Genomic DNA, 26,993 nt, shown 5'->3' on the forward strand with positions numbered 1-26,993 from the left:
TATTTATAGAGTAGGTAATAATAGATAGATATATAGAAAAGTATCAACTCAGGAAAAACTCCAAATCTTGTTGACTCCTTTAACCCTCTAATACCCAACCCCGCCTTTAGACGGGGTAGAATTAGGAATCTTGTGTATTTTCTCTTAGCTTTGAAATCAAAATGATTTTATTTTTGGCTTATGTCTTAGGCCATAACACGCATATTAGGAAAATTTTATATGACTTTTGAAACATTTTTGTTTTTTTTTTTTAACATTTCCTCCCAAGGATGCTGAAGGTTTCAATGGCACCACAGACATTCCATGTTTTCAAGTTTATAGAAGCCTAATGATGATTTTGAACTATTTCATTTTTATTAGGGTCAGTTTTGCATGGAAATATTCACACTTTTTGAAAGAGTAAGCGATTCAGTTGGAAATATCGGTGCTAAAAAGCTTGAGTATGAACTAATGGTCTCATTTTTGATATCATACAGTTTTTTTTTTGTAATTGTAATTGTAATTGCTCGATCCACACCCTGGCAGACATCCGTCCGCCTATCTAGACACGGGCTAGGTGAGGACCTACCAATCCTCCCCCGTTAACATGTCCTATACCGTTTAGCACACCGGGATCTTCCACAAGCAGGCGCCGGTATTTAAAGCGGTCCCACAAGTTTCAGATACATTAAGGGGAATTCGGGGTAAAACCGACACCCTAAGCTTTTTGATAAATTTGGTGTACTTTCGCTTGTTAAACGAACCTAAAATTGTTGTAGAATCACATATTGGTTATAAATCTATCTATCCTTGCGATCGCTGGATGATATATTAATGTTATATAGTGATTTAAATCAAATTGATATTTCATCATTTTTAAGTGAGACAATTGAGAGTGCGGGTAAGATCGACACCCTGTTGGGGTAAAACCGACACATGCACTTTGACTAGAATTTATACGTTGTGAACATCACCATCACATGGCATATTAAAATGAATGGTTTAAACATGACTTTAGACTTTTATGACCCCTTCCTCTAAAGGATTTTACACATATTACGTAAATTATTGAAGAGAGGCCGAAGATCCAATAAATACATGTGAAAATTTCAAATGTCCTATGCTAAGAATATGAAATTAATTTACACATACACATGGATATGATTATTTTGTTCTCATGGAATGTTTACAAAGATGAAGTTGTGACGAGTGATTGGTTTTAAAAATAAATACTGTTTTATTTCAACAAGACAGAAAAGTGTAATTATTTTCAGTTATTAAAAACTGTCGAACCTCATGGTTTGTAAATAAACAATAAGATTAATTTATGTGAAAACATTTCAAATTCTATTAATTCTCCAACTTCAAATGAGAAAAAATTCTTCAAACTATTAAGTTTGAACGTGAAACATAGAAACATTTTTTTTAATTCTTAATGATAACTTGTGGCAAGTCATATAGTGTCATATTTTACATGTTAACAAGTTTGCCATCCATGAACTTCACTGGAATTCGAAAATAAAGACTCACATAAACTACAGAGGAAGTCTTCCGACAAGAAAAATTCCCTGAAGTTAGATTATTTAGCAAAGAAAGGTGTCGATTTTACCCCAAATTAAAGTGTCGATCTTACCCCGAGTGGACATTTATTTTTCAATAGCGTTTTCAGCTATCGAATACCCAAAAATTAAATTCTCCTACATTTTGTATGAACGTAATAATAGTAAATGATGATGTAGACGCAAAACAAATAATGACATTTTAAAAATTTCACACGCGAAATAGTTAAAGAATAACAGCGAAATATTGCAACTGCTGTTGCTTCTATGTTATCCAATATGATTTTGTTGTTTATTTTGGCAGTTTATTGGTAGAGTCAGTTGTAATGTCATCCGAAACACAACATTTCACAAATAAAGATAGAGCGTGGTGGAAACTGCATGAAAATCTGCTCAAAACATGAAAAATCAAAGGGTGTCGATCTTACCCACAGTGTCGGTTTTACCCTGAGTTCCCCAAATAGATATAGTCCCTCTGGCACTAAACCGAATAGCGCCCTCCACATCATCACCAGCACTGCCCATCCCGCGCGCCAACAAAATGCCGGAAGTAGCGTGCCGTGTAGCACATCAGATGTTTTACACAGCACACCACCTCCGACACCATGCTCAACGTAAAGCAAAGACAGCGCTGATAAAAAGTGGAATGCGTCATTCGATTCAGTACCAGAGGGACTATAAATGTAACGAAGAGGAAATGAAAAAGATAGTAGAGATGGTTTGGCTGTTGGATTGCTGAAACGAGAAGAAATAAATAAAGTTATTACGTTAAAATGTGGTTTTTATAGTTAAATAAATGTATCGATAGTTTCTCATCTGTTTCTTTTCCGTATCGTAGTTGCGTCGATTATATCCAACTCGAGTTTTATCGTCTCCGCTCGGGCAATGAGGACCGCGATGAAATGAAAATATAAAAATATGAGCATTAGTGTTTATCTATTATTTAATGTGGTTCTCATTTGCTTTCCAATACCTAAGTAACATGTGAACTCTGCCTCTATCAGAAAATTCTAATAAATTATAATTTATCCTCCTACACTTCCCTAACACAAAGTATCTCTATTAAATAAAACATTTACAAGTGCAAAAGCGCAAATAATAACCAAACAAATACCCCAAAATTCTTTCTCATTGTACGACAAACATTTCAAAACAATTACGAAATGCTAAAGTTCAACAATAACTACCCTCAACAAAACTTTCATTCAATCACCCTTAAAATACCTACACAGTCATCAGTAGACCCTGCACTATAATAACCTCCTAAAATAACGCAGAGCTAAAAATGCTCTCTTGCGTTACACAATCTAAACAAGAAGCCATTTTCAAATACTTCCCATAATTTGTGCGCGGCAAAACAGATTCCACTTTCTACATAATGTAACCCAGCATGAACAGCTGCCCAACTCTCCAGATCTGCGCCCTCCAAGTTCCAAGGTGCTGCTGCCTTACGTTGAAAACTTCTTTCCTCAAAGTCTGTCTATCAATTCCGAACTCTATTGCATTCTACCATACCAATCAGACCCTATTCCTGACTAGACACAAAGTCATAACCCCAATGTGATGGAGTAAATCCACAACCTTGTCATAACCCCTTTTACGTTAAGCAATCCTCGAGAGTCATCCATATTGATGCTTGGCAAAAAAAAATATAGGTGTCAGTATTCAATCCACAAATTCCAAATTACACCACATTACGTTGGTCCGTTTGGCGTCGCCGGTGGATACCTGTTCTGGCATTCGTTTCTTTCAAATTTTACTTCTGTCCTCCCACTTTATCAATACGAATGTTGACGAATCACGATAATCTGAAGATCGTGACCAGAACGGAGGTAGGATTTATCACTAGGGACCAACCACCACCCGATATCTGAAAGGACAATCGACTCATGGAAATATCGAGTCGTGGAAACAAATTCCTTGGAAAGCTGTTTGAGGGGACCATCATAGTAACCATGAAATTTTGTTTTAAGTATGGTTCCATGAGTCGATATCGAGTCACGGAACATCGACTCATGAAGGTTTCACTGTAGTATCTTCGTACTTGCCACACGATATACACATGCAAAAATGGTCAATCGGCATAGAAAACTCTCAGTTAATAACTGTGGAAGTGCTCTTAAGAACACTAATCTGAGAAGCAGGCTTCCAGTTGTTCCAGTTGGGACGTAATGCCAGAAAGAAGAATGTGTCTTCGGCAAAGTTGTAAAATTGTCAATTTCAAACAACTTCGTCGAAGACACGATTTATCTTGACAAGATAAGCAAAAAAAATAGAGTTTAAGGTAAAGATGAATCGAAGCCAAACTTCAAATTTTCAAGACCCCAATTTTGGAGAATCAAACACCCGTTTGAGCTGAAAACATAATCGATTGGGCACTAGCTGGTAGTGACCAACCGATTAAGTTTTCAGCTTAAACGGATGTTTGGTTCTCCAGATTTGTGCTCGCCTTACTAGTGATTTTTAGTATTTTATTTTTTTTCTTTTACAAAAGTGAATTGAAGTGTTTTACAGTTAACTCTCCCTTACTCGATATTCCGTATCTCGATATCGAGTTAGAGAACCATAGTAAAAGTTGGTTTTCATGGCTAACTCGATGGTCCCTTAGATCGCAGTTGCACTGGTTTTGTGTTCTGTAACTCGATACCTCCCTAACTCGATGGTCCCTTCAATATCGAGTAAAAGAGAGTTGACTGTAGTTAGCAGTTTTTGTCTTAAAAATACTCTAATAATCCCTTCCATAAATTTTAAAAAGTGTAGTAGTTCTGATTTGTTATTAATAATATTAGAATGTTGTTAAAATTTTGATAATCCTTATAAAACTTTGATCTTAAATTGCTGATATGATTGTTTACTCTATCAAAATATCAATCAAATCAAGTTATCATCCTCAAAGAGCACAATAACAAAATCAGTTTTTATTTTGTTTAAATTTTCTCAGGCTCATACATTTACTACAAGATTAATCGTTTGCATAATATTTGGAAATAAAAAAAAAAAAACAATAAATCATATTTTTTTCGCCTGCAGGTGTTCCTTTTTGAGTGGGTGTGCTGCGGGCTCTTTAGCAGCACTGGCTGTGAATCCATTTGATGTCGTCAAAACACGGCTACAAGCGCTTAAAAAAGCCGAAGGTGAAATGCAATTTAACGGTGTTGCTGACTGTATCAAGTAATGTTCAACAAATTCATAGTGGAAAAAATATCAACTACACACTGTTTTCTTTTTCAGAAAAACATTCGTTAATGAAGGACCCAAGGCATTCTTCAAAGGAGGACTTTGTCGTATGATTGTTATTGCTCCGTTGTTCGGTATCGCGCAAATGGTGTACTTTTTAGGTGTAGCTGAATCAATTTTGGGAATTAAGCAAACAAAAGTTTAAGTAAATTCATTGTGCCAGAACAAAATTTGAAACAATTTGAAATGCTAAGGTCAATTAGCTAGTAAAACTCATTGCGAGAAATTGTAGACGACCCATCTAAAATATGAAAATATTTCCAAAGCAGCATTTTAATCATTGCATTGTATGTAAACAGTTGATCTGTGAAATTGTATGGCGACGTGACGTCCAACGTAGAACTGTTGCTTCAACTATTATTGTGTTGTATGTAAGTACAGAGCATATATTGGTATTTCAACGAAATTGACTACGAGGTATAAAATACTAGTGTAAAAGTTCTCCTAATGTTCAATGTGTATAATTGGCCATACATAATGTGTGCCTGCAAACGTAATAAACGTGATTGATGCTGACAATAAAATTGTAACTGCAAGCTTCAATTGATTTCAATTTCTTTGTGTGTGCGATAAAAAAAATTCTGGTTTAAAAAGGGTGATAATTGCTGTCCACAAAGAGCGCGGCTCGATTTTTGGTCATTCAATGAAGGGAATCAAATTTTTAGGCATGGAACACAGACGTGTCGACATTAAAGTGGTCCATTTTTTCGGGGCGGTCTCGCGAATGGGGTGGAATAAGCACTCCCTGTAAACTGCATAAATTCTTGAAATTTCATCTGATACATCATGCAACCCCAAAGCTGTCAAGGAAATGAAGCAATAGTCATGTTGTAAGCCAGTGTTCTATATTAAAAAAAAGAAATAGGTAAATGATGTTCAAAAAAACTGCCCATATTGTCCCGAATGGTTCTTTAAAATTTAATCTTTTTTGCACGGATTGTTTATAAATACTAATAACTTAAAAGTATGTATCTTTATTACCGAGATTTTTAACCCTGGGCCAGTTCATCTCGGGACCAACGACTTTACTTCCCTTTCGAAAAAAGTCGTTACTATACTTTTTGCGTTATAAGTGACTATCTTGGGGATGGGATTCGATCCCAGGTCCTCGACGTGTGAGGTATGTGTTCTAACCACTACATCAGGCCCGTCCCCTACATAACTTACAAGTGTAGTAAAAAAAAAATGAATTTTTAGGTTATATGTGATAATATCACAACCAAAAATAGGATGCTCATATCACCCCATCAGGATGCGGATTGACCTAAACATTATTGGAAATCATGCAAAAATCAGAGAATTCCACCATACAACACCTTTATCGACTTTTCCTTAAAGTGGCAAAACTGACCCACTTTCCCTTATATGAAAATTAATATACACTCAAAATAATCCAAACGTCATTGCTACGTGAAAAATCACGTAGATCATTCCAAATTCATTTTACCTCCACTTCACCTGACCAAGATAAAGATCACTAAGCCATTCTTAACCACCAAATACTGACTCGGTAATTGTTACTGAGGTTACCTATCGCACTTACGTGAAATTCACGTAGGTGCCTAAGTTCATTTTGACATCTGCATATTGTACGTACATTCGGTGTTGACCTCAAATCCTAAGATGGCGCCCGCTTGTTTTTGAAGAACTTCAGAAGCTGCTGATTTCAAGGTAAATATGCTTTGAATACCGAAGAATGCCTGCATTACTTCATATTTTATACCTGATTTATAACCTCTATCAATTATAGCATGCGAAGGCTACAACAAGATAGACCAAACTCACAACAATTGAGAAACAGGATTCAAAATGTTCAGATTAAATATAACAATATCAATATTTACTGGCTGCTTGGGCACGTCAGGAGTTAATCATCAATATTAACCTCCTTTTCCCGAGCAGCCTAGATAGCCGCGTAGTGTCGGTAGCGGTTGTTTCAACTGGCTAAGAATTAACACTACGGACTGCCTGTTCCGGTGGTAAAAGTCCACCTCACAGGTGACCCCTAATTTATGGTGTGATGCGTACCGTGCCTAAGAATGAATGGTTAGGGGGGTCTAAATAAAACCTAACCGCAAACGGAGCCTGTGGGGTACCAGGGCGCCCTCCACAGTATTGAGTCCTTCCTGTGCTACCCGGAGCAATGGTGCAGGTGACCTTGTGTTTCTCCGAGATGATCGGCTGCCCTTCTTCAGTCTCTATCTTGAGGCTTAATAAGGGTGGGATTATGAATATGTTGACATTTAATTTAAATTATCACCTATATGGATTCGCATTATGCGTTTTACACAGTGTATTCTGTGCTCTTTCGCCTTTGGCGACTTTAAATAGATACCGATCTGGTTTTTTCGTTGCTGGTCTTTTTCGTGCTGAGATTGCAAAAAGCTTAATCCTGCCTAGTTTGGGTAGTGGCTACGGTTAGGTTAGCTCAGATCAATCTTCAGCATAAAAGAACAGCAACGATCAATCTTTGCAGACTCATGCAAAATGGTGCAGCCCAAGTGGCGCTAGTTCAAGAACCCTACTTTCGTAGAGGGAACTTCTATCTAGGTAACCTTGTGGACCCAGTTTTTGCTACTTTTAGCAAGCTTGAAATGGCAAACTCGCGCTCCATGCCCCGCGCATGCGTGCTCGTTAATAAAGCAATCGTTGCTACACTCATCTCTGAGTTAACTACCAGAGATGTATGTGCTGTCACAATCGATGTTTCTGTTGGTGACCTCAACAGGAAATACGTCTATTGTTCGGTATATTTACCACATGATGAACCATCCCCAACGGATGACTTCAAACGAGTTGTCGTACACTGCGTAACAAAAGGCCTTCCGCTGATTGTGGGCAGTGATGCCAATGCTCATCACATCATCTGGGGCAGCTCGGATATCAATTTGAGAGGCTCCAGTCTGATGGAATACTTAAGTAGTACAGACCTTGGATTACTTAACATAGGCAATCGCCCAACCTTCATGGTTTCTAATAGAGAAGAAGTGTTAGACATAACGCTCTGCTCGAATAGAATCAGTCACGAGTTGACGAATTGGCATGTATCAGATGAGGAATCATTATCTGATCATCGCTACATCTTCTTTGAACATTCAAATGTAACTGCGCAGACTTTGCGTTTTAGGAATCCCCGGTCAACAAACTGGGAACTCTACATTGAATTGGTTGCGACCAAATTTCATGGATATTCTCCGTCCATTGAAAATCCAAGTGATCTGGATGATGCCGTTGATACTACAACATCCTACATTATGGAAGCTTTTGAAGAAGCATGTCCTCTGCGGTCTGTAAAGACTACAAGAGGGACCCCATGGTGGAATTCCGATCTGACTAGACTCAGGAAACAATGTAGAAGGAGTTGGAACAGACGCCGTTCAGCTGGATCAGAGTCGTTCAAGTCAGCTCGCAAGGCTTACAAGAAGGCTCTTCGTTCTGCTGAACGATCCGGCTGGAAAAACCTTTGTACAAATGTTTCCAGTTTGAGTGAAGTCAGTCGGTTGAACAAAATTCTTGCAAAATCTAAGGATTTCCAAGTGAACGAAATTCGCTTACCTAATGGTGACTTTACTTCCTCCGATGAAGAAGTTTTAGAATGTTTATTCAATACACACTTCCCCGGATGTGTGGACATAGCATCTACGGATGAACCAAATGTCTTTTCATGTAGTTACGAGTCTCTGGCCTCGGCTCGCAGTATCGTAACTACTGAATCGATTCAATGGGCACTTAATAGTTTTGCTCCTTTCAAATCTCCAGGAGCGGATGGGATTTATCCTGTTCTGCTCCAAAAGGGATTTGAGTTTATCAAACATGTTTTGAAAAAGCTACTTGTAAGCAGTTTTGCTACCGGGTACATTCCCAAATCCTGGCGTGATATTACTGTAAAGTTTATCCCAAAAGGAGGACGTGCGTCGTATGAGGAAGCGAAGAGTTTTAGACCAATCAGTCTGACCTCTTTTCTTCTGAAATGTCTGGAACGGATTATCGATCATCACATCCGTGATGTTTATTTGGCAAACATGCCTCTTCATGTGAATCAACATGCTTACCAATCTGGAAAGTCCACTGTGACTCTTTTACACAAAGTTGTATACGATATCGAGAAAGCATTCGCTCAGAAGCAATCGTGCTTGGGTGTTTTCTTGGATATTGAGGGTGCCTTTGATAACGTGTCTTTCGATGCCATATTGGAAGCCGCACGAAACCATGGGCTACCTACAATGATTACCAATTGGATTCATCAAATGCTCAAAAACCGACATCTCTTCTCGACATTGCGTCAAGCAGCGATTCGAAAATTGAGTGTTTGCGGATGCCCCCAAGGGGGAGTCTTGTCACCACTTTTGTGGAATCTCGTAGCAGATACGCTATTGAGGCAACTCAATAATTGCGGTTTTCCAACTTATGGATTTGCCGACGACTATCTAGCTCTGATAGTTGGTATGTGCATAAGCACCCTATTCGACCTGATGCAAAGTGCTCTTCAGGTAGTCGAGAGTTGGTGTCGCCAATATGGCCTTTCGGTTAACCCGAATAAAACATCTATTGTTCTTTTTACGGAAAGACGAAACCGCGATGGAATTCGACCTGTACGTCTTTTTGGCACTGAGATTAATGTGACTGATCAAGTAAAGTATGTCGGAGTCATTCTAGATTCCAAACTTTCATGGACACCTCACATTGATTTCAGAGTCAAAAAAGCTTGCATGGCCTTCGGTCAATGCCGGCGAACGTTTGGCAAAACTTGGGGCCTCAAACCCAAATATATCAAATGGATTTACACAACAGTTGTTCGACCAATATTGGCATATGGATGTCTTGTGTGGTGGCAAAAGGGCGAAGTGAGAACAATCCAATCAAAATTGGGCCATCTCCAAAGGATGTGCTTGATGGCGATATCTGGTGCGTTCTCTACAACTCCCACAGCAGCGCTCGAGGCCCTTTTCGACGTTGCGCCACTACACATATATCTTAAACAAGAAGCACTTTCTTGCTCTTACCGTTTATGGGTACTGGATCTACTGGAGAAAAATTCAGTGAATCGTAGATCTACACACACTTCGTTGTTTCCACTTTTGGTGAATTGGGACAAAATTGTCCTTGCTCCAAGTGATCTCACAATTGCTTGTAACTTTCCTTACAGGACATTTATCACACAATTCCCTTCACGGGAAGAGTGGACGTCTGGCTATTTGGAAAGAAGTATATCAAACAATATAGTATGTTACACTGATGGCTCCCTTCTTGAAGGTAGAGCTGGTGCAGGAGTATATTCTCGTGAGCTAAGGCTGAATCAGTTTTACTCACTTGGTAGAAACTGCACCGTTTTTCAGGCGGAAATATTTGCTCTTATGTGTGGAGTGCAATCAGCACTTCAACAGCGCGTAATGGGTAAAGTCATATACTTCTGTTCAGATAGTCAGGCTGCTATAAAAGCTCTCGCTTCGGCCAACTCAAGGTCGAAGCTTGTTATCGCATGTCGAACTCAAATTGAGGAACTGAATTCAGTCAACTCTGTAAACCTTGTATGGGTACCTGGCCATTCTTCCATCGCTGGAAATGAATTGGCTGATGAGCTAGCTCGCGATGGAGCATCGCATGACTTCATTGGCCCTGAGCCGGCTATTCCAATTTCGAAGTGCTGGGTGAAGCTTCAGATAAACTCTTGGGCGGCAACTCAGCACAAGCAATATTGGAATAGTTTGGAGTCGTGTCGTCAAACAAAATTGTATATTACTGAGCCATCTCCAAAGGTGGCGAAGTATTTAACAAATCTGTCAAAGCAGAATTGCAGTCTCTTGGTCAGAGCGTTGACAGGCCACTGCCGACTCAACTATCACATGGCAAATATTCAGCGTGCTGACTCATTTGTGTGTGATAGTTGTGACTCCGATTATGGAACTTCGTATCACCTGATATGTAACTGTCCAGTTTTTGCGCAAATGCGATTCCAATTACTTGGTAAACACTTATTAAGTGAAACTGAATACAGAAGCCTGAATCTTCAGGACATCCTGTTATTCTTAACCCGCTGTGGTAATGAGCTATAGGCTCTCTTTACGCTCATGCGTTTTGCAGTGCCCTTTTTAGGGCGCTGTTCGAACCCATTGTGGTATGGAGCTACATGCTCTCATTTCGCTTATGCGATCTTCCCTCTTCAAGGGACCCCACTCCTATTTCCTCCCATCTTTCCCTTCCCTTTCCTCTCCCATCGGGTAGATGATGAAATAGGCTCAAATATGGCGATGGCACAAATCTCCCAACTGGTGGGGAACGTGCCTTTGGAGCCGGCCTTCTGATACCTGATACAACAAGATAGACCAAACTCACAACAATTGAGAAACAGGATTCAAAATGTTCAGATTAAATATAACAATATCACAATCTTTTAAGTTTGTTTATATTTTCCAATTGGGAATTAGTTTTCTTCCTATTAGAAATTAGTTTTCTTGCCTATTAGAAATAAGGTTGGTCTTTATTACAGTTACACATACATGTGAACCAATAATGGCAAACAACTTAGCCAATGAATTGAGGGACATCATCAAACCCTCCCCCAGCTGGCGCATGCTAGGCAATAAAAAGTATGGAAGCATGACTGGACTGAATATGACGCTAAACAGCGTTCACGTCGTACACAAGAAAAGAAGGAAAAGAAGGCCAGACGAAGGAGGAAACAACGCCAGGAATCAAAACAACCGAAACATGAACAACAACAACAGCAACAACTACAACTACAACTACAACTACAACTACAACAATAACAGCAACAACAACAATGACAATAACAAAAACAACAACAACAGAAGCATCAGTAACATCAGCAACAACAATAGCAATAGCAAAAATAACAGAAGCATCTGCAACATCAACGACAACAACCACAATATCGACAAAAGTACTACTAACAACACAGAAATCACTTCAACGCACATGAATTCTGTGCGTGCAAATTCGTCATTACCATTGGACAAAGAACTTTTGGCAGCGGCACGTGTACAATTTTCTCAGCCGCCAATGAAAGATAATGGACCGAAATTCATTAATTTCCAAAAAGGGGAAACCATCAACCCTTATCGCCCTGAAAAACCTGCCAGGCTTGAAAACCCTCCACTCTTCGACCCCATGCGTCCACCTATAGTCAGACTCACGGAAGAATCTGCAGCCGGGGACCAACGCTTCCTGAAAGCACGTCTACGGGACCCGAACATCACCCAAGTAACCACATGCATTATATCATTGCCCCAATTTGATTTTAAATTAGCATCTGTATTACCAAGTTGCTTTTTATTAGCATATGTTTAGCAATGATACTTTAAAACTGCATTACAAAAGTGTCAAATCGTTGCATGTTTTTTAGTTGCATTACCCAGTAAACACACCATCGTTTATGATGGGATATAAGAGTACAAATGTGGAGGCGATATACGTACATCTTGTACGCAGCCTTATGGCGCATGTACGTATATCGCCTCCACATTTGTACTCTTATGCGCTATCGTATACGAGTTTGTGTTTACTGGGTAACATTGCATGATGGCATTAATGCTTCATCGCCCTAAAATTTGCATGCATTTATTGCACTATAAAACCCATAGCTAATGCTTTCAATGTTTATATTTAGCATAATAAAAAAATGAAAGAAAAAATAAAAATTATGATCATGTTCAAAACAAAAACGCTGAAGAACAGTTTCTCATACTAACATGACATTTGACATTATTTGTACAACCACTTCTAACGAACGAACTTGAAGCCAAAGCCGAACTAATCTGAAAATTAATTGACCCCTGCTTGCAGAAAAGTTCTGTAGAGCGCTTGTTGTGCACCCTCATTCATGTTTACGGCGGATCCAATTTTCGATCGAATCCTATTCCCTATTCGTTCGAATCCATGGCCCATTTGATTTTGCTGGCGTAAACGGGATAGCCAAATGGTTTGGCGATTTTGTATCGTGATTTTTCCGAAACATAGCAGATCGTAACAGGCTTAAACGGAGGCCTAATAATGGAGAAACCTATGAAAATCAATGGACCCGACATCACAATTTCAATTTGTTTGAACTTTCTTCTTTCTCTATTTTTTCTCAGAATAATAATTCTAACAACCCTTGTCTAAAGAACGTAACTTAAATAGTGTGTTTAGAACATCAGATTTCAGCAGCTCTTATGGCATCGAGGAACAGCGCACCAGAAATTCACTACATCGATCAGCATCACATCAGCAACCTGAGTTCGAATCCCGTTCCGAGCCTTACTTGAAGAACAATAAATACTTGCAGATCGAATAACGGCAGTGAGAGCATTTTTTGTTTATTTTGTTTTGGTTAACTTTAAGTGAGCACTTTCTAAAGCACATATACGTCATGCACTAAGTATGCATACTCAAAAGTTTTATTGAAGCTTGTGCTTTTATATTGCATTAGCAATGGCAGCAATCATGCCTGCATGTATTGCATTAAAACAACTATTGTGGGGCCTTTTTCAACTTTATTTGTACTTTATTGAGCTCTATAGGATAATATTACCCTAACTCATAATTTTATAGTGCAATGTAAAGCAGAAATAGTGTATTCATATAGGGCTTCACGGTTACTTGGGCATGGACATAGTGCGGACCTATCTTTCATTCTTGCATGACCAGTCCCCTTCAACATGTATTCGTGGACTTACCAAAACTAGCGCATCTTTAACATTAGCAGCAGAAGGACTACCAGCGGACACTAACCTCTTGCGCGAAATTTTCTTGGACGTCCACGAAGAACTCGGAATTTTGCGAAGCGACGCCGTAGAAGACTTGAAGTCGTACCGGGCATTCTTATCCAGCGAACGCATACAGCGACTGCAGCTTACCAGGGAGAGTGCAAATAAATTTTACTCAACCAGCTCACAAAATTTTCGAAAATAAAGACGCATTCCTTGGAAGCAGACATCACTGACGTCTCCACAACATCCACCCTACACACGCTACCTGACGCACATAGTAATGTAAGTATTACTAATAATCCAAAAATTTCTTCGTCTTCTCAACAGAATGCGACTGAAATTCTGGTATATTGCCAAAATTTCAATCGCATGAAAAGCTCAACCAAAATGAAGGAAATTCATCAAAAACTTTTATCTTCTTCTTTCAATGTAATTCTTGGAACAGAAACTAGCTGGGACGAAAGCGTAAGAAGCGAAGAAATTTTTGGAAACAATTTTAATGTATTTCGGCACGACCGGAATTTGCAACACTGTAATAAGAAGTCCGGTGGTGGAGTTCTCATAGCCATCAATGCAGACTTTACTTCTGAAGAAATTGAAACTTTCAAACACAAAGAATTCGAAAATGTTTGGGCTAAAGCTCTAATTAATGGAGAAACGCATATTTTTTTCATCCGTGTATTTTCCACCTGAACATGCTAACAAACATTCTTTTGAATTATTTTTCAAAATTGTCGAAACTATTATTTCAAATATGGAACCTGAAGTAAAACTGCATATTTATGGCGACTTTAACCAACGCAATGCCGACTTCATTGCAGACAATGAAAATGAATCACTTTTACTCCCAGTCGTAGGCGAAGACAGTACTTTTACAATTTTTATTCGACAAAACATCATAAATCAATCAGCCTAAATCAAATTAATCACGTAAAAAACCAGCAAAATTCTTACTTGGACCTCTTATTTACAAATTGCACTGAAGATTTCTGTGTGTATACATCATTATCACCTCTATGGAAAAATGAAGTATTTCACACAGCAATTGAATACTCAATCTTCATACATAAAACTTCTCTCCCCAGCGACTGGGAGTACGAGGAAGTGCCGGAATACAATAAAGCAAATTACAAAGAAGCCAAACGTAGACTATGTACAATTAATTGGCAACATATTATAAGTATTGAAGGAAATGTCGACACCGAAGTAGACAAGTTCCATTCAATTATTCAACAAATAATTAATGAAACTGTGCCAACAAGAAGAAAAAGACGTATACAAAATAACAAATTACCGGTGTGGTTTAGCCCACAACTGAAAAACCTAAAGAACAAGAAACAGAAAGCGCATAAATTATACAAAAAAGAAACTTACAAAATTATCATGACATATGTAACCAACTCAACTCAGCCATTAACTCCGCACATGAAGAATAGAATCGTAAGGTCGAATCCGAAGTCAAATCATGTCCTAAAAACTTTTTTAACTATGTAAACACAAAATTAAAAAGTAGCAATTTCCCTTCGCGAATGCATTTTGACGGAAACGTAGGTGAAAACTCTTCCGATATCTGCAACCTCTTTGCAGATTTCTTCCAAGAAGTGTATACCACCTACTCTGAAGAAGACCGCGACCGCAATTTCTTTTCCTTTTTCCCAGAAATTTCTAATAGTATATTTATTGAAAAACTATCACAACAAGAAATCTCGTCGGCACTAAAAAACTTGGACGCAACTAAGGGAGCAGGACCGGATGGCATTGCACCCGTGTTCTTCAAAAATCTCTCAGAAGAACTTACCCTTCCCTTAGAACGCCTTTTCAACATGTCTCTGAATAATGGAAAATTCCCAGATGTTTGGAAATCCTCATATTTGGTGCCTGTTTTCAAATCAGGTACAAAATCTGACATACGGAACTATCGCGGAATTGCCATTATCTCCTGTATTCCCAAACTCTTTGAATCTCTCGTAAACGACAAAATTTTCCAGCAAGTAAAAAACCAAATTACTTGTAGGCAGCATGGCTTTTTTAAAGGCCGCTCAACATGTTCCAATCTGCTAGAATTTGTATCTTTCATTCTCAACGCAATGGACAATGGCAAGCACGTAGAAGCCCTCTACACTGACTTCAGTAAGGCATTTGACCGAATCGACATACCATTATTAATCTTCAAATTGCAAAAAATAGGAATGAAACCTGGACTCTTGAGTTGGATCCAGTCATATCTATCACATCGGAAACAAATAGTGTGCTTTCAAAATAAATTATCAGCACCCATTTCTGTAACCTCTGGAGTACTCCAAGGTTCTCATTTAGGCCCACTTCTTTTTATTTTGTATGTAAACGACATTTCCTTTTTACTTAGAAAAATAAAATTTCTTATATATGCAGACGACATGAAGCTCTTCATGGAAGTAAGTAATTCTAGCGAAGCAGAAGAATTCCAGAATGACATTAACTTATTCTTCACTTGGTGCAAAAAAAGTCTACTCCAGCTCAATATCAAAAAATGTAATTCAATAGCATTTAGTCGAAAATATGTGCCTTGCCTGTGTTGGTAGCAAAGCTCAAAGCTTTGAGCCAACCCTTTTCCAGTAGAGAAGCTAGGCAAAATACAGGACGCTTCGATGCTTACTGACTTTAAAATGGCTTGCTCAATTTTCACTATAGACTCCCTTTAGCTTTAAGTCGCATGACCGCTAAAGCCATAAAACAATTAAAATTAAAAACAATCACGGTCGATACCTTCTCCTATGTCGAAAATATGTAACACCTCCAATTGAAGTATTTTTAGGAAATCAAGTAGTGCAGAAGTGTAAAATTGTAAGGGATTTGGGCGTAATCCTAGACTCTAAACTCACTTTTGTAGAACATTATAATTCCATAATAAACAAAGCAAACAGCATGCTTGGCTTCATTAAGAGGTTCAGCAACAATTTTCAAGACCCATATACTATTAAACTATTGTATACTACATATGTAAGACCAATTCTGGAATACTGTCACCTAGTATGGAACCCGTATCATGTCGTACACGAAGAACGCATAGAATCAGTACAGAAGCAATTCCTTTTATACGCCCTTCGGAAATTGAATTGGACTGTACTGCCACTTCCGTCGTATGAAGCACGCTGCATGCTCATCAACTTGGAAACACTTAAGCAACGCCGGGAATTCGCAATGATTCTCTTTATAAACAACATTATTTCGAACCGTGTAGACTCTGCTGCACTTCTTTCTAAACTTAACTTCTACACAAGTGAATGAAAAGGGTTTATTTACAAATTTCATAACGCCAAAAATGGTCATTTTGGACGGGATAACAACGCATTTTGTATGGATAATTTATGAATTTTGTATGAGCTGTCACATCCTAAGCGGGGTTTGGTGGGGCCTAAAGCGAGGTTTTTCACCGGTGTTGTACAAAATACAACAGCGCGACGACTGAAGTGTTAAGAGTAGCAAGCGCATACCGAACGGAATCTAAAGAGGCCGTGTGCATCATAGCCAGGAAGATGTTCAATGTTTCAACCAAAGAGGTACCAGAGGAGTTTGCAACGCGTGTAAAGAGACAACGCTCAGAGGTTGACAGCGGGAATGGGATAACTCCACTAAAGGTAGATGGACCCATCGGCTGAACCAGATGTGTCAGATTGGAATAAAAGGAACCATGTGGAAGTGAACTTCCACCTGACTCAGTTTCTGTCAGGACATAGGCGGAACCTGCATAGGTTTGGGCACTCAAAATCTCCTGCGTTGTTCTGATGTGGAGGGAACAGCAGAGCATGTCGTATTCGATTGCCCCCGTTTCATTGTTGTGAGAGATCGCATGCTCGCTACATGCGGAGGGGATACGTCCCCCGACAATATAATAGAGAGAATATGTGCGGATACCGAGTGCTGTCATACAGTAACTACGGTTGTCACTCACATTATGTTAGAATTGCAACGCCTATGACGCGCCGACCAAAAGTTGGCTGCAGAGGATTAGCCCTGCAGAGGCTGATCCCTTGTAACATTGTTTAAGTCGGCTAGGAGAAGCAGTTTGCCTAGGCTACTTCTGCTACATGTGTTGTGCTATATAAACTGGCCCCTCCCTGAAGAAATACCGTAAGGTGTTTCCGGGGAGATAAAGGTCTGAGGCCAAGGTTCATGTCGATGCACTGTACACAACTTGGGCAATTTAGCAAGAATTGCTCAAGTACAGTGCATGGGTTGATTTTAGTGGGTCGTCGTTGGTGCTGCATCTCCACACTGCCTGAGTTACCTTCTCAGGAGTCTGTTTGCAGATTTCCCTCTTGTAAAAAAAAGCATTTGTAGGTTATAAATAATACAATAAACATTTTTCAAAAATACAAAAAAAGTTTCAAAAGGATATGCCTTATACACGTGTTTAAGTTTAACCTTCCAGTCGTCGCGCGGTTTGCCACCGTCAGTACCACCACGCTACTGTTGTGAACGAAAAGCGAGTTTTTTTCAACAGTGTTGTACAAAATACAACAGGGCGACGACTGAAGTGTTAAGCCAAAAATAAAATTATTTTGAATTCCGAGCTACGAAAATATACACAACATTCCAAAGTGTAGGTACCCCGTTTGAAGGCGCAGTTGGGTTACACGCGCTACCACAGTAAGAGTTGGTTTACCATCTTCGATTTTTATGGTATATATATTTTTTCCTTGTATGCCACAAAGCGTTGAATGTTAATATGTGTCCGGCGTTGTGCTTCTATGGCTTCTAGCAAAGGTTAAATCCGTAATTTGATTATAAAATGGCTTTCTTTCCTTTGATAAAGCAACACTTATGAGCTACAAAATATTTATTTTGATCATGTAGTTTGTATCTTTCAACAACTTGCTCTATGGATCTTTAAAACACATACGTTCACATGGATCGATATTGATATTTTCCTTCATGTTCGTGCTATTCAATGTAATTGTCGCTACATGGTGTTACACGTGGATAAAACTGAAACGAGAAAACTTTTGATTAGCGTAGCTGATTGAATACTATTATCTTAGATTCGAACCAAACTCAAAAACTGAACTTATGTTTTGAAATTGGCACGAAACAGATTTGCATCTTTAACGTCTTGGTTACTACTTTACCCCTAATAAATTTCTGGGAATATATCCTTCGCATCCATTGCAATCTTTTGCCCACCACCACTCTCGTTCTGATTCATCTCCTTTACGTATTATGGTAAGCTTATCGTTTACCGAAAAACTCAACTCATCTGGTTGCTGAGCATCATATGAAAATACTGCATAGACTTCTCCGCTATTCAATATTCCAAGTTTTTCTTGAATACCTGAAAATATAAATTATTATAAATCTACGTATCAATTGGCAAAACATTATCCTCATACTGTATAAATATTCCGAGCAGCCGTCAAAGCCTTCTTCATCTTCTTCGCATTTTTCTGCGGGTGTTTCATGATCCGATAGGGTTGCTGCAAACAAACAAGCCCCAGATTCAACCAAGAATTTCACCATCGAGAGATTGTTGCAACTGGCAGCGCAGTGTAATGGGGTCCACCCATCGGAATCCTGCGCATTGACGTCACAACCGAAATTTACCAGAAATCTGTAAGCAAAGAAACGTGGCAATATTATATAGGTGTAGATGAGGCAAGATGAGCATCCTACACTGAGGAAACATTTATAACACCTTCCGTATGAAACAATATTTTGTTAGCTGCAGGCTTTGGAAAATTTAACGACCTTTGATACACGAGCCATAATTTCATCCCATTTATCCGCCTGCATTCACACAACACGCATGACATTTATCGTTTGTGGAAGGTAACGTGCCAAGAGCGGAAAACAGACAGACACACATCACCCACTGCTTAGCGCCGATCACTGTGTGTCAGCACTTGTAACATTCGCTGATACATTCTGATTCTGATCAAGAAACAAAGGCGAATATTTCCCATTTTCTGTGCTATGTTTGCAAGTGTAAGGTGTAAGGATAATCATATAGATTAGAATAAAGTGGTTTAAGGTTGCATTACCAGAAAATATTAAAGTTATTACCAATTTTATGCAGAACTTAAATCACTCGAATGGCTCGATACCGTTGTAGTCTGTGAGAGTTGCTCCTCTTGAACGCTCCCTCGCCACATACCATACAAGAGAGAGAATATATCAACATTCATTGGACTCTCCGATTGCGATGTGCCACGAACTGTTACGGTTCGCGAGCTGTTACGCTCTCCGAATATGGTTCGATCGGCTTATTCGGATCAAATTCCAAACACTAGTTAGCTGAGAAACATTTCATACGATGCGTATGCTTTTCATAACTCGCAAATGAATCAGATTCAAGATTCATACACGGTGCTATTATCATACGAAGTGCTTATTTTTTTGTGGTATTCAGTTGGAGCAGCCTGACAGCTTTACTTGTCAAGGCTGAACCGCAGACTGATCCCTCGGTCTGACTTTTTCCAAGTTTTCCCTCTACCAGGACCAATACTCAGATGGACTAGGCAATGGCGCCCACATGAAGCCTTTTTGACGTTAGATAACGTCTTACGGCAACATACTGGGGTACAATTTCGAAAAACGAAAAATCGCTCGCGTCACGAAAAGTGGTTAGATTTTGACTGTTAATAACTTACTAATGCCCGCATAGATTTTAAAGATTTTTACACCAATCGATTGGAAATGTTTCTACGAATCTATTCCAATAATGAAAACTATTGATTTTCATGACTAAACTATTGAAAAATGGGTAAATATCGAGGCATGTCTTATTTTCCATAGAAAAGCACATTTTTCTTGCTGTTATAAGGTTTTGACGTCTTTGTACCCTAATTTCGGGTGAAATTGATCATTTTCCATGGTTTTTCTTGTCTGTTTTCAATAATGTTGAAAATGTCAAACAACTGAATGCAGGAAAACAAGTACGACGGTCAGCCTCTTTGGCTCATGTGCCAAAATTTACTAACAAATGTGTTTTTAGTGCTGAAAATCATCCTTTAAATGAAAAATCGGGGAATCCCATTTCGGGGTACCGTAATCCGGGGTAACATTGATCAGCGGGGTAACATTGATCAGGATGACTCATCTTGTTAAACGTTCAAATAAAGATTTATTGATGAAGCATCTTCGTACCATGAATGGTGCCTCTCTTTCGTATATTCATAAGCTAATGATAATTAAGGTTTTTGCCAAAATTGCGTTTAGTTCATGCGCAAATTTGTCAACTTTTTGAAACAATGATTTCTATCATTTTCACTGACACTACCGAAAATTCATGTCTCACATGAGTTCTGCAGACGATGTGATCAAGGAAAATGCGGGTGTTGCTAAAAATGGCATCGCCGAAAACGATTCCGTTGTCAAATCTTTCATAAGTTTATTCATTTAGGCAACATTAACTAAATACTATTACGAATGTAGAATTTCCTTAGGAAATTGCCTACTTTTAGGCGTATTACGCGGTTCAAGATGTTTTTCATTTTGAAATAACTCAAAAAGTAAATGACTTGTAAGAGTTTGGTCTTCATATTCGGCTTCAGGGGCCCTGATTTTAGTAAGTAACGACATTTCCAATATTAGCGAACGTTGTTTACTTGGGTGATCAATGTTACCCCATATCAGCTGAATAAAAAAATCACTTAAAACATTTATTTAAACATGTTTAAATCTTTCGAAAAACAAAATAAAGTACATAGCTCGGAGCGGTGGGTGCCAGTACTTGTTTTAGAAAAATGAAACTTGTAACATTTGTATTGTGAAATGAAAAATTTAAGAAAAACTATAAAAAATGATCAATGTTACCCCGGATTACGGTAAAATAGATCACTTGTCAATGCGATTATTGTTATATTTTTAAACGAATCTATATAATAAATATGAGCTCCCTGAATCCGAAAATGCTTGCTAAATTCTTAATGATGCAATATAATAATATCATATTATGAAGATAATTTCAAGAATTGCGATGAAAACGCTTAAATTTAGGCAATTTTCTAAGGAATTTACTGATACCGTAATTTCGGGTGAAATTGATCACTTTTCACGGTTTTTCTTGTCTGATTTCTATAATGTTGACAATACCAAGTTACTGAATGCAGGAAAACATGTGTAATTTTCTAACAAATGTAATTTTAGTGCTAAATACTATGTCTAAAACAAAAAATCGGGAGATCTCATTTCGGGGTGATATTGATCACTTGTCAATGCCATTATTGTTAGTTTTCAAAACAACTTTACATAATAAATTTGAGCTCCCTGAATCCGAATATGCTTGCCAAATTCTTAACAATACAATATTTATAGAAACAATGAATGTTTAAATTTCAAGAATAACGCAGAAAACGCCTAAATGTATGCAATTTACTAAGGAATTTCCTGATGTATGGTATCCTCAAACAAACCGTTCAGTTAGGCCACTCGCAGGACGACGCCAGCAGGACCATGATCTCCGAGCTCTAGAATCGCAGATTTGGCTCTACTTTTCCCCGGATACCACGACGAAGCAGAATAAGTTCTTCATGGTGCGGAACTTCTTCGAGTATCAAAAAGAGATCATGCCAATCATCGTGACTAGCAACTTTAACATCGATTTGAGTAAAGAGGAGAACATGGAGCTCGCGGACTTCATGGAGAAGTACCTCAACCTCAAACTGGCTTCGGAACAAACTAAAGCAACTAATCTTAGTGGATCATGCGTGGACCTATCGTTCGACCGAACTATTTGTTTGGGAAGCAAGGGTTACCGCTCATGCTTCTTCTTCCATCGACCGATTCTGTCGGTGTTGAAGTGTTAACCGAACCAACCAAATAATAACACACAATGTCCATAATAGATCAGAATGAAATGCAACAAACAGTAAAAATAAAATATTGGATTTTTATCCGTAGAAACCTTTCATAAGTTCGTGACGGTATCAAGCCAGGAAATAGAAGAAGCTAACGTTATCCAACGTCAACTTGGCGGTTGTATCTCGGAAACAACCTCTTACTTTTTTTTTAATTTTTGGTTTGCGTGAGTCATTTATGTGACAGGCTAAGGTCTGATGTGACAAAACAAATAAGTAAGTAGGGGATTAGAAGCATAATGAACACACGGGGCGAAATGGACACCCCCTTATTCTCTGGGAATATGCATATTTCATCAAAATTTTATAAACTGTACGAAATATGTATTGTATATGAACTCTTTGACGGTATACAAGTTTATGCTTTGCTTCATTTGTCCTCTGAAATTCTACTATATTTTTTCTCAGCTAAAATTAGTTCATACGCAAAGCGGTGGAAGAATTAAATTTTAGAGCAAAGTAACTAACCTAGAGAAGTTTCTTCTTGCTAATGTGATAAGTGGGAAGCACTTTTACATGTCAGTACGTTTTGACACCCATTAATAATTTAGTTTTTACTAAATTCCACAAAAGTGTTCATTTTACCCGGATACCTTTTTATCAGTCGTGTTTTGGACCCAATTTTCTATCTCGTTTTTCTGACATTTAATAAGATTTTTTTTCTCACCATGAATGGATCCAGCACGTCATACTAATTACGAACTTGGAAACCAGCCGAGAGTAACTGAAAAATTGCCATTCTATGTAAAATAAGCATTTGCCTAATGTGTCCATTATGCCCCATAATCCCCTTATTCATGATTATTTTGCATATTATAATAATACACCCTTCTTTCAGTAAATTCCCATAAAATATACAAACTATATGTTTATTTTTGCCTATATAGTGATGCACCTTTCTTCCAGTCTTATCTTATTAATTATATAGGCAAAATATATAGGGGCCCAGACAGCCGTAGCGGTAAACGCGCAGCTATTCAGCATGACCATGCTGAGGGTCGTGGGTTCGAATCCCGCTGGTCGAGGATCTTTTCGTAAAGGAAATTTTCTCGATTCCCTGGGCATAGAGTATCTTCGTACCTGCCACACGATATACACATGCAAAAATGGTCAATCGGCAAAGAAAGCTCTCAGTTAATAACTGTGGAAGTGCTCATAAGAACACTAATCTGAGAAGCAGGCTTTGTCCCAGTGAGGACGTAACGCCAGAAAGAAGAAGGCAAAATATATCGATGGAGAGCCCATATAGCATAAGGGCATTTGGTATGAAGTCATTTGCCATCCAGCCATACTTATGCTCCTTCTTTTCAAAAAGGATGTTCTTCATGTTATGCCAAATGGTCATTGGCCAAATGACCATGATGTCAAATGGTCATTGGCCAAATGACCATGATGTCAAATGGTCCTTGATCATTTAATCAATCATGTCAAATGCCTTCTTGTCATTTGGTATCCTTACGGAACATTTTGCCTATATCGTTAACAGGATAAGACTAAAAGAAGGGTGCATCACTATTTTGTGCAAAATTAAACAAGTCATTTGTTTGTTTTTTGAACTTGACGTAAAGAAGGGCGTATCATTTTAATGTGCATAATATTACGTTTTTATTTTGCCGAATTTACGTAATAGTTATATCGGAAACGTATAATATGAAACTACGAACGTCTTTATTCCATTCGGGGTGGCCTCAAAAGGTAAGCTATGATGCACCTTCCTAGAACATTGATGAAAAGCTGGATACATCACTATATTTGGTAAAAATTGGACATACATGAGAAATTATACATTTGGAAACTACTATACCGAAAGAAGGGTGTAGCTCTATTATGTGCAGAATAGTGATGAGTTCCATATTCTTTTGATTAAATATTGGATATTCTGTTTGCCTATAGACTGATCTATCACTTGTCAATGCGATTATTGTTATATTTTTAAACGAATCTATATAATAAATATGAGCTCCCTGAATCCGAAAATGCTTGCTAAATTCTTAATAATGCAATATAATAATATCATATTATGAAGATAATTTCAAGAATTGCGATGAAAACGCTTAAATTTAGGCAATTTTCTAAGGAATTTACTGATACCGTAATTTCGGGTGAAATTGATCACTTTTCACGGTTTTTCTTGTCTGATTTCTATAATGTTGACAATACCAAGTTACTGAATGCAGGAAAACATGTGTAATTTTCTAACAAATGTAATTTTAGTGCTAAATACTATGTCTAAAACAAAAAATCGGGAGATCTCATTTCGGGGTGATATTGATCACTTGTCAATGCCATTATTGTTAGTTTTCAAAACAACTTTACATAATAAATTTGAGCTCCCTGAATCCGAATATGCTTGCCAAATTCTTAACAATACAATATTTATAGAAACAATGAATGTTTAAATTTCAAGAATAACGCAGAAAACGCCTAAATGTATGCAATTTACTAAGGAATTTCCTGATGTATGGTATCCTCAAACAAACCGTTCAGTTAGGCCACTCGCAGGACGACGCCAGCAGGACCATGACCTCCGAGCTCTAGAATCGCAGATTTGGCTCTACTTTTCCCCGGATACCACGACGAAGCAGAATAAGTTCTTCATGGTGCGGAACTTCTTCGAGTATCAAAAAGAGATCATGCCAATCATCGTGACTAGCAACTTTAACATCGATTTGAGTAAAGAGGAGAACATGGAGCTCGCGGACTTCATGGAGAAGTACCTCAACCTCAAACTGGCTTCGGAACCCACTAAAGCAACTAATCTTAGTGGATCATGCGTGGACCTATCGTTCGACCGAACTATTTGTTTGGGAAGCAAGGGTTACCGCTCATGCTTCTTCTTCCATCGACCGATTCTGTCGGTGTTGAAGTGTTAACCGAACCAACCAAATAATAACACACAATGTCCATAATAGATCAGAATGAAATGCAACAAACAGTAAAAATAAAATATTGGATTTTTATCCGTAGAAACCTTTCATAAGTTCGTGACGGTATCAAGCCAGGAAATAGAAGAAGCTAACGTTATCCAACGTCAACTTGGCGGTTGTATCTCGGAAACAACCTCTTACTTTTTATTAGTATTGTGACGAGGTAGTTTTTGAAAAGTACTCATATTCCATTTGGGTGCACTATTTATAATGGTCGTTTTCTTCTTGGTACTACTGTCTGAATGGTGACTGGAAGAGGCGCCATCCAATCGGCGCAAGACAGTTGGCAGTGCATCGGGTGGTGTGATGATGGAGAGCTCAAGCTAGTCGGTCGGGTTGCATGAACTGTTGTGTTTGATGTTTAGGTAGGAAAGGTTGTTTGTTAGTGGTGGTAGCCGAAATACTCGCGGCGACTCGAGGTTAGTTTGGTGGTCTGTTTTACATGAATGGGAATAGGTGGGAAATAGATTAAATACATAGAGAGGATCAACAACAGGGTGAAAACGACGACTGCACAAGCCAGGGTTCAAACGTTGCACACCGTTCGCGTTGTGCGTGAACATTCTCCCGCCAGCGAAAAGTGTGCAATCGGCGGATTTGAGGGCATCGGTTCTACAGTGATTTTGGATTCATTACACAGCGTAACAAAAATGACATTTTTGCGTGTCTCAAGGATCAAATTATGTGTCTCGAGTAGATTTGGGGTTGCTGAATCTGATGCCATTTTCAGAAATGTTCCAGCACGTCACAATTTTTAGCTACAGGTCGCCAAAGTTGTATAAAACACTAGTTTTATCGATGTTTACATAAAATTTAAAGTATAATTTATCAAACTTTTTTGTGATCTTATCCACCAAGCATGTCATTTTGTACTTAAACTTTCATTTTAGACATAGTTTGGTCTAAATCGCGCGATTAAATTTAGATTAAACCGATTTTTTCAACATGCTTGCTGTTTCCATACAAAATTCTTCGTTTCTCTTATATGGGAAAATACAAAACTTTTTTGAAACATCAAAAAATAACTTTTCCGCATCGAAAGTATTATAAACTTTGTTGATAATTATTGTTATACACATAAAGTTTGAATTATGTGGTAATTTAAACAAGTAAATTGCCTTACAAGCTGACAAACTTGCATGCAAGTTGGCTAAAATAGTCACTTTTTGCATTTTCAACAGCCAATATCTCAAAAACTAGACGTGCTATGATATTTTAGAAAAACGGCAATGGATTCAGCAACTTTCAATTGAGTGAATAACGTTATTTTAGTGCTTGAGACAAAAACGTGTTCCGCAGTGTTACTGACTGGGTATCTGACAGATTAGTGAAATCACTTGCATTAACGATGTTAACGGAAAGCGGACTGCGTTTACCTGGATTGATTACGGTGGGGTTGGTTGTAACTTTTTGATTCTGGTTAAGGAGTAGTGTAGACGAACTAGATTTACGGTATGAGTTAGTGGGGGAAGAACGGGAATGCACCAAAGACTTCGGTATTCTAGCAACAGATCGTAAAGTGGGGTTTCAGGACTTGGAGGATTTTGTGACTGTTTCGATTTCAGGGGCTCATTTACTTGGACTGGTAACTGGCAACTCTGAAGATTTGTTGATTTACGGATCTGTTTCTTGAATTGGGTATCTTCGAGGTTTTAGGAAACAAACGGGTATACAGGGCTTTGTTTTCGAGAGATCGATCGTTTTGGGAAAGACGGAATGTCAGGCGGATCAAGGGAGATATCATCTGTG

At 38.4% G+C, this 26,993-nt stretch overlaps 2 protein-coding genes across 4 annotated transcripts in view; one reads left to right on the top strand and one right to left on the bottom strand.

The window, feature by feature from the left end:
- LOC5574633 (mitochondrial glutamate carrier 1) overlaps nt 1-5,318 on the top strand; it is a 42,617-nt gene extending 37,299 nt beyond the window's left edge. For both annotated transcript variants that reach the window (XM_001661499.2, XM_021844185.1), the window contains exons 7-8: nt 4,569-4,709; nt 4,770-5,318. In XM_001661499.2, coding sequence (XP_001661549.2) covers nt 4,569-4,709; nt 4,770-4,920 — 292 coding nt within the window. In that variant the 3' untranslated portion in view covers nt 4,921-5,318. The remainder of the gene's footprint in view (nt 1-4,568; nt 4,710-4,769) is intronic.
- Nucleotides 5,319-18,284: 12,966 nt separating this feature from the next.
- Nucleotides 18,285-26,993, bottom strand: part of LOC5574638 (apoptosis-stimulating of p53 protein 2) — a 38,242-nt gene continuing 29,533 nt past the window's right edge. For both annotated transcript variants that reach the window (XM_021844187.1, XM_021844186.1), the window contains exons 8-10: nt 18,853-19,070; nt 18,592-18,794; nt 18,285-18,451 (exon numbers count right to left, since the gene is read on the bottom strand). In XM_021844187.1, coding sequence (XP_021699879.1) covers nt 18,407-18,451; nt 18,592-18,794; nt 18,853-19,070 — 466 coding nt within the window. In that variant the 3' untranslated portion in view covers nt 18,285-18,406. The remainder of the gene's footprint in view (nt 18,452-18,591; nt 18,795-18,852; nt 19,071-26,993) is intronic.

This window comes from Aedes aegypti, chromosome 2 (assembly GCF_002204515.2).
Source record: "Aedes aegypti strain LVP_AGWG chromosome 2, AaegL5.0 Primary Assembly, whole genome shotgun sequence".
Taxonomy (NCBI): domain Eukaryota; kingdom Metazoa; phylum Arthropoda; class Insecta; order Diptera; family Culicidae; genus Aedes; species Aedes aegypti.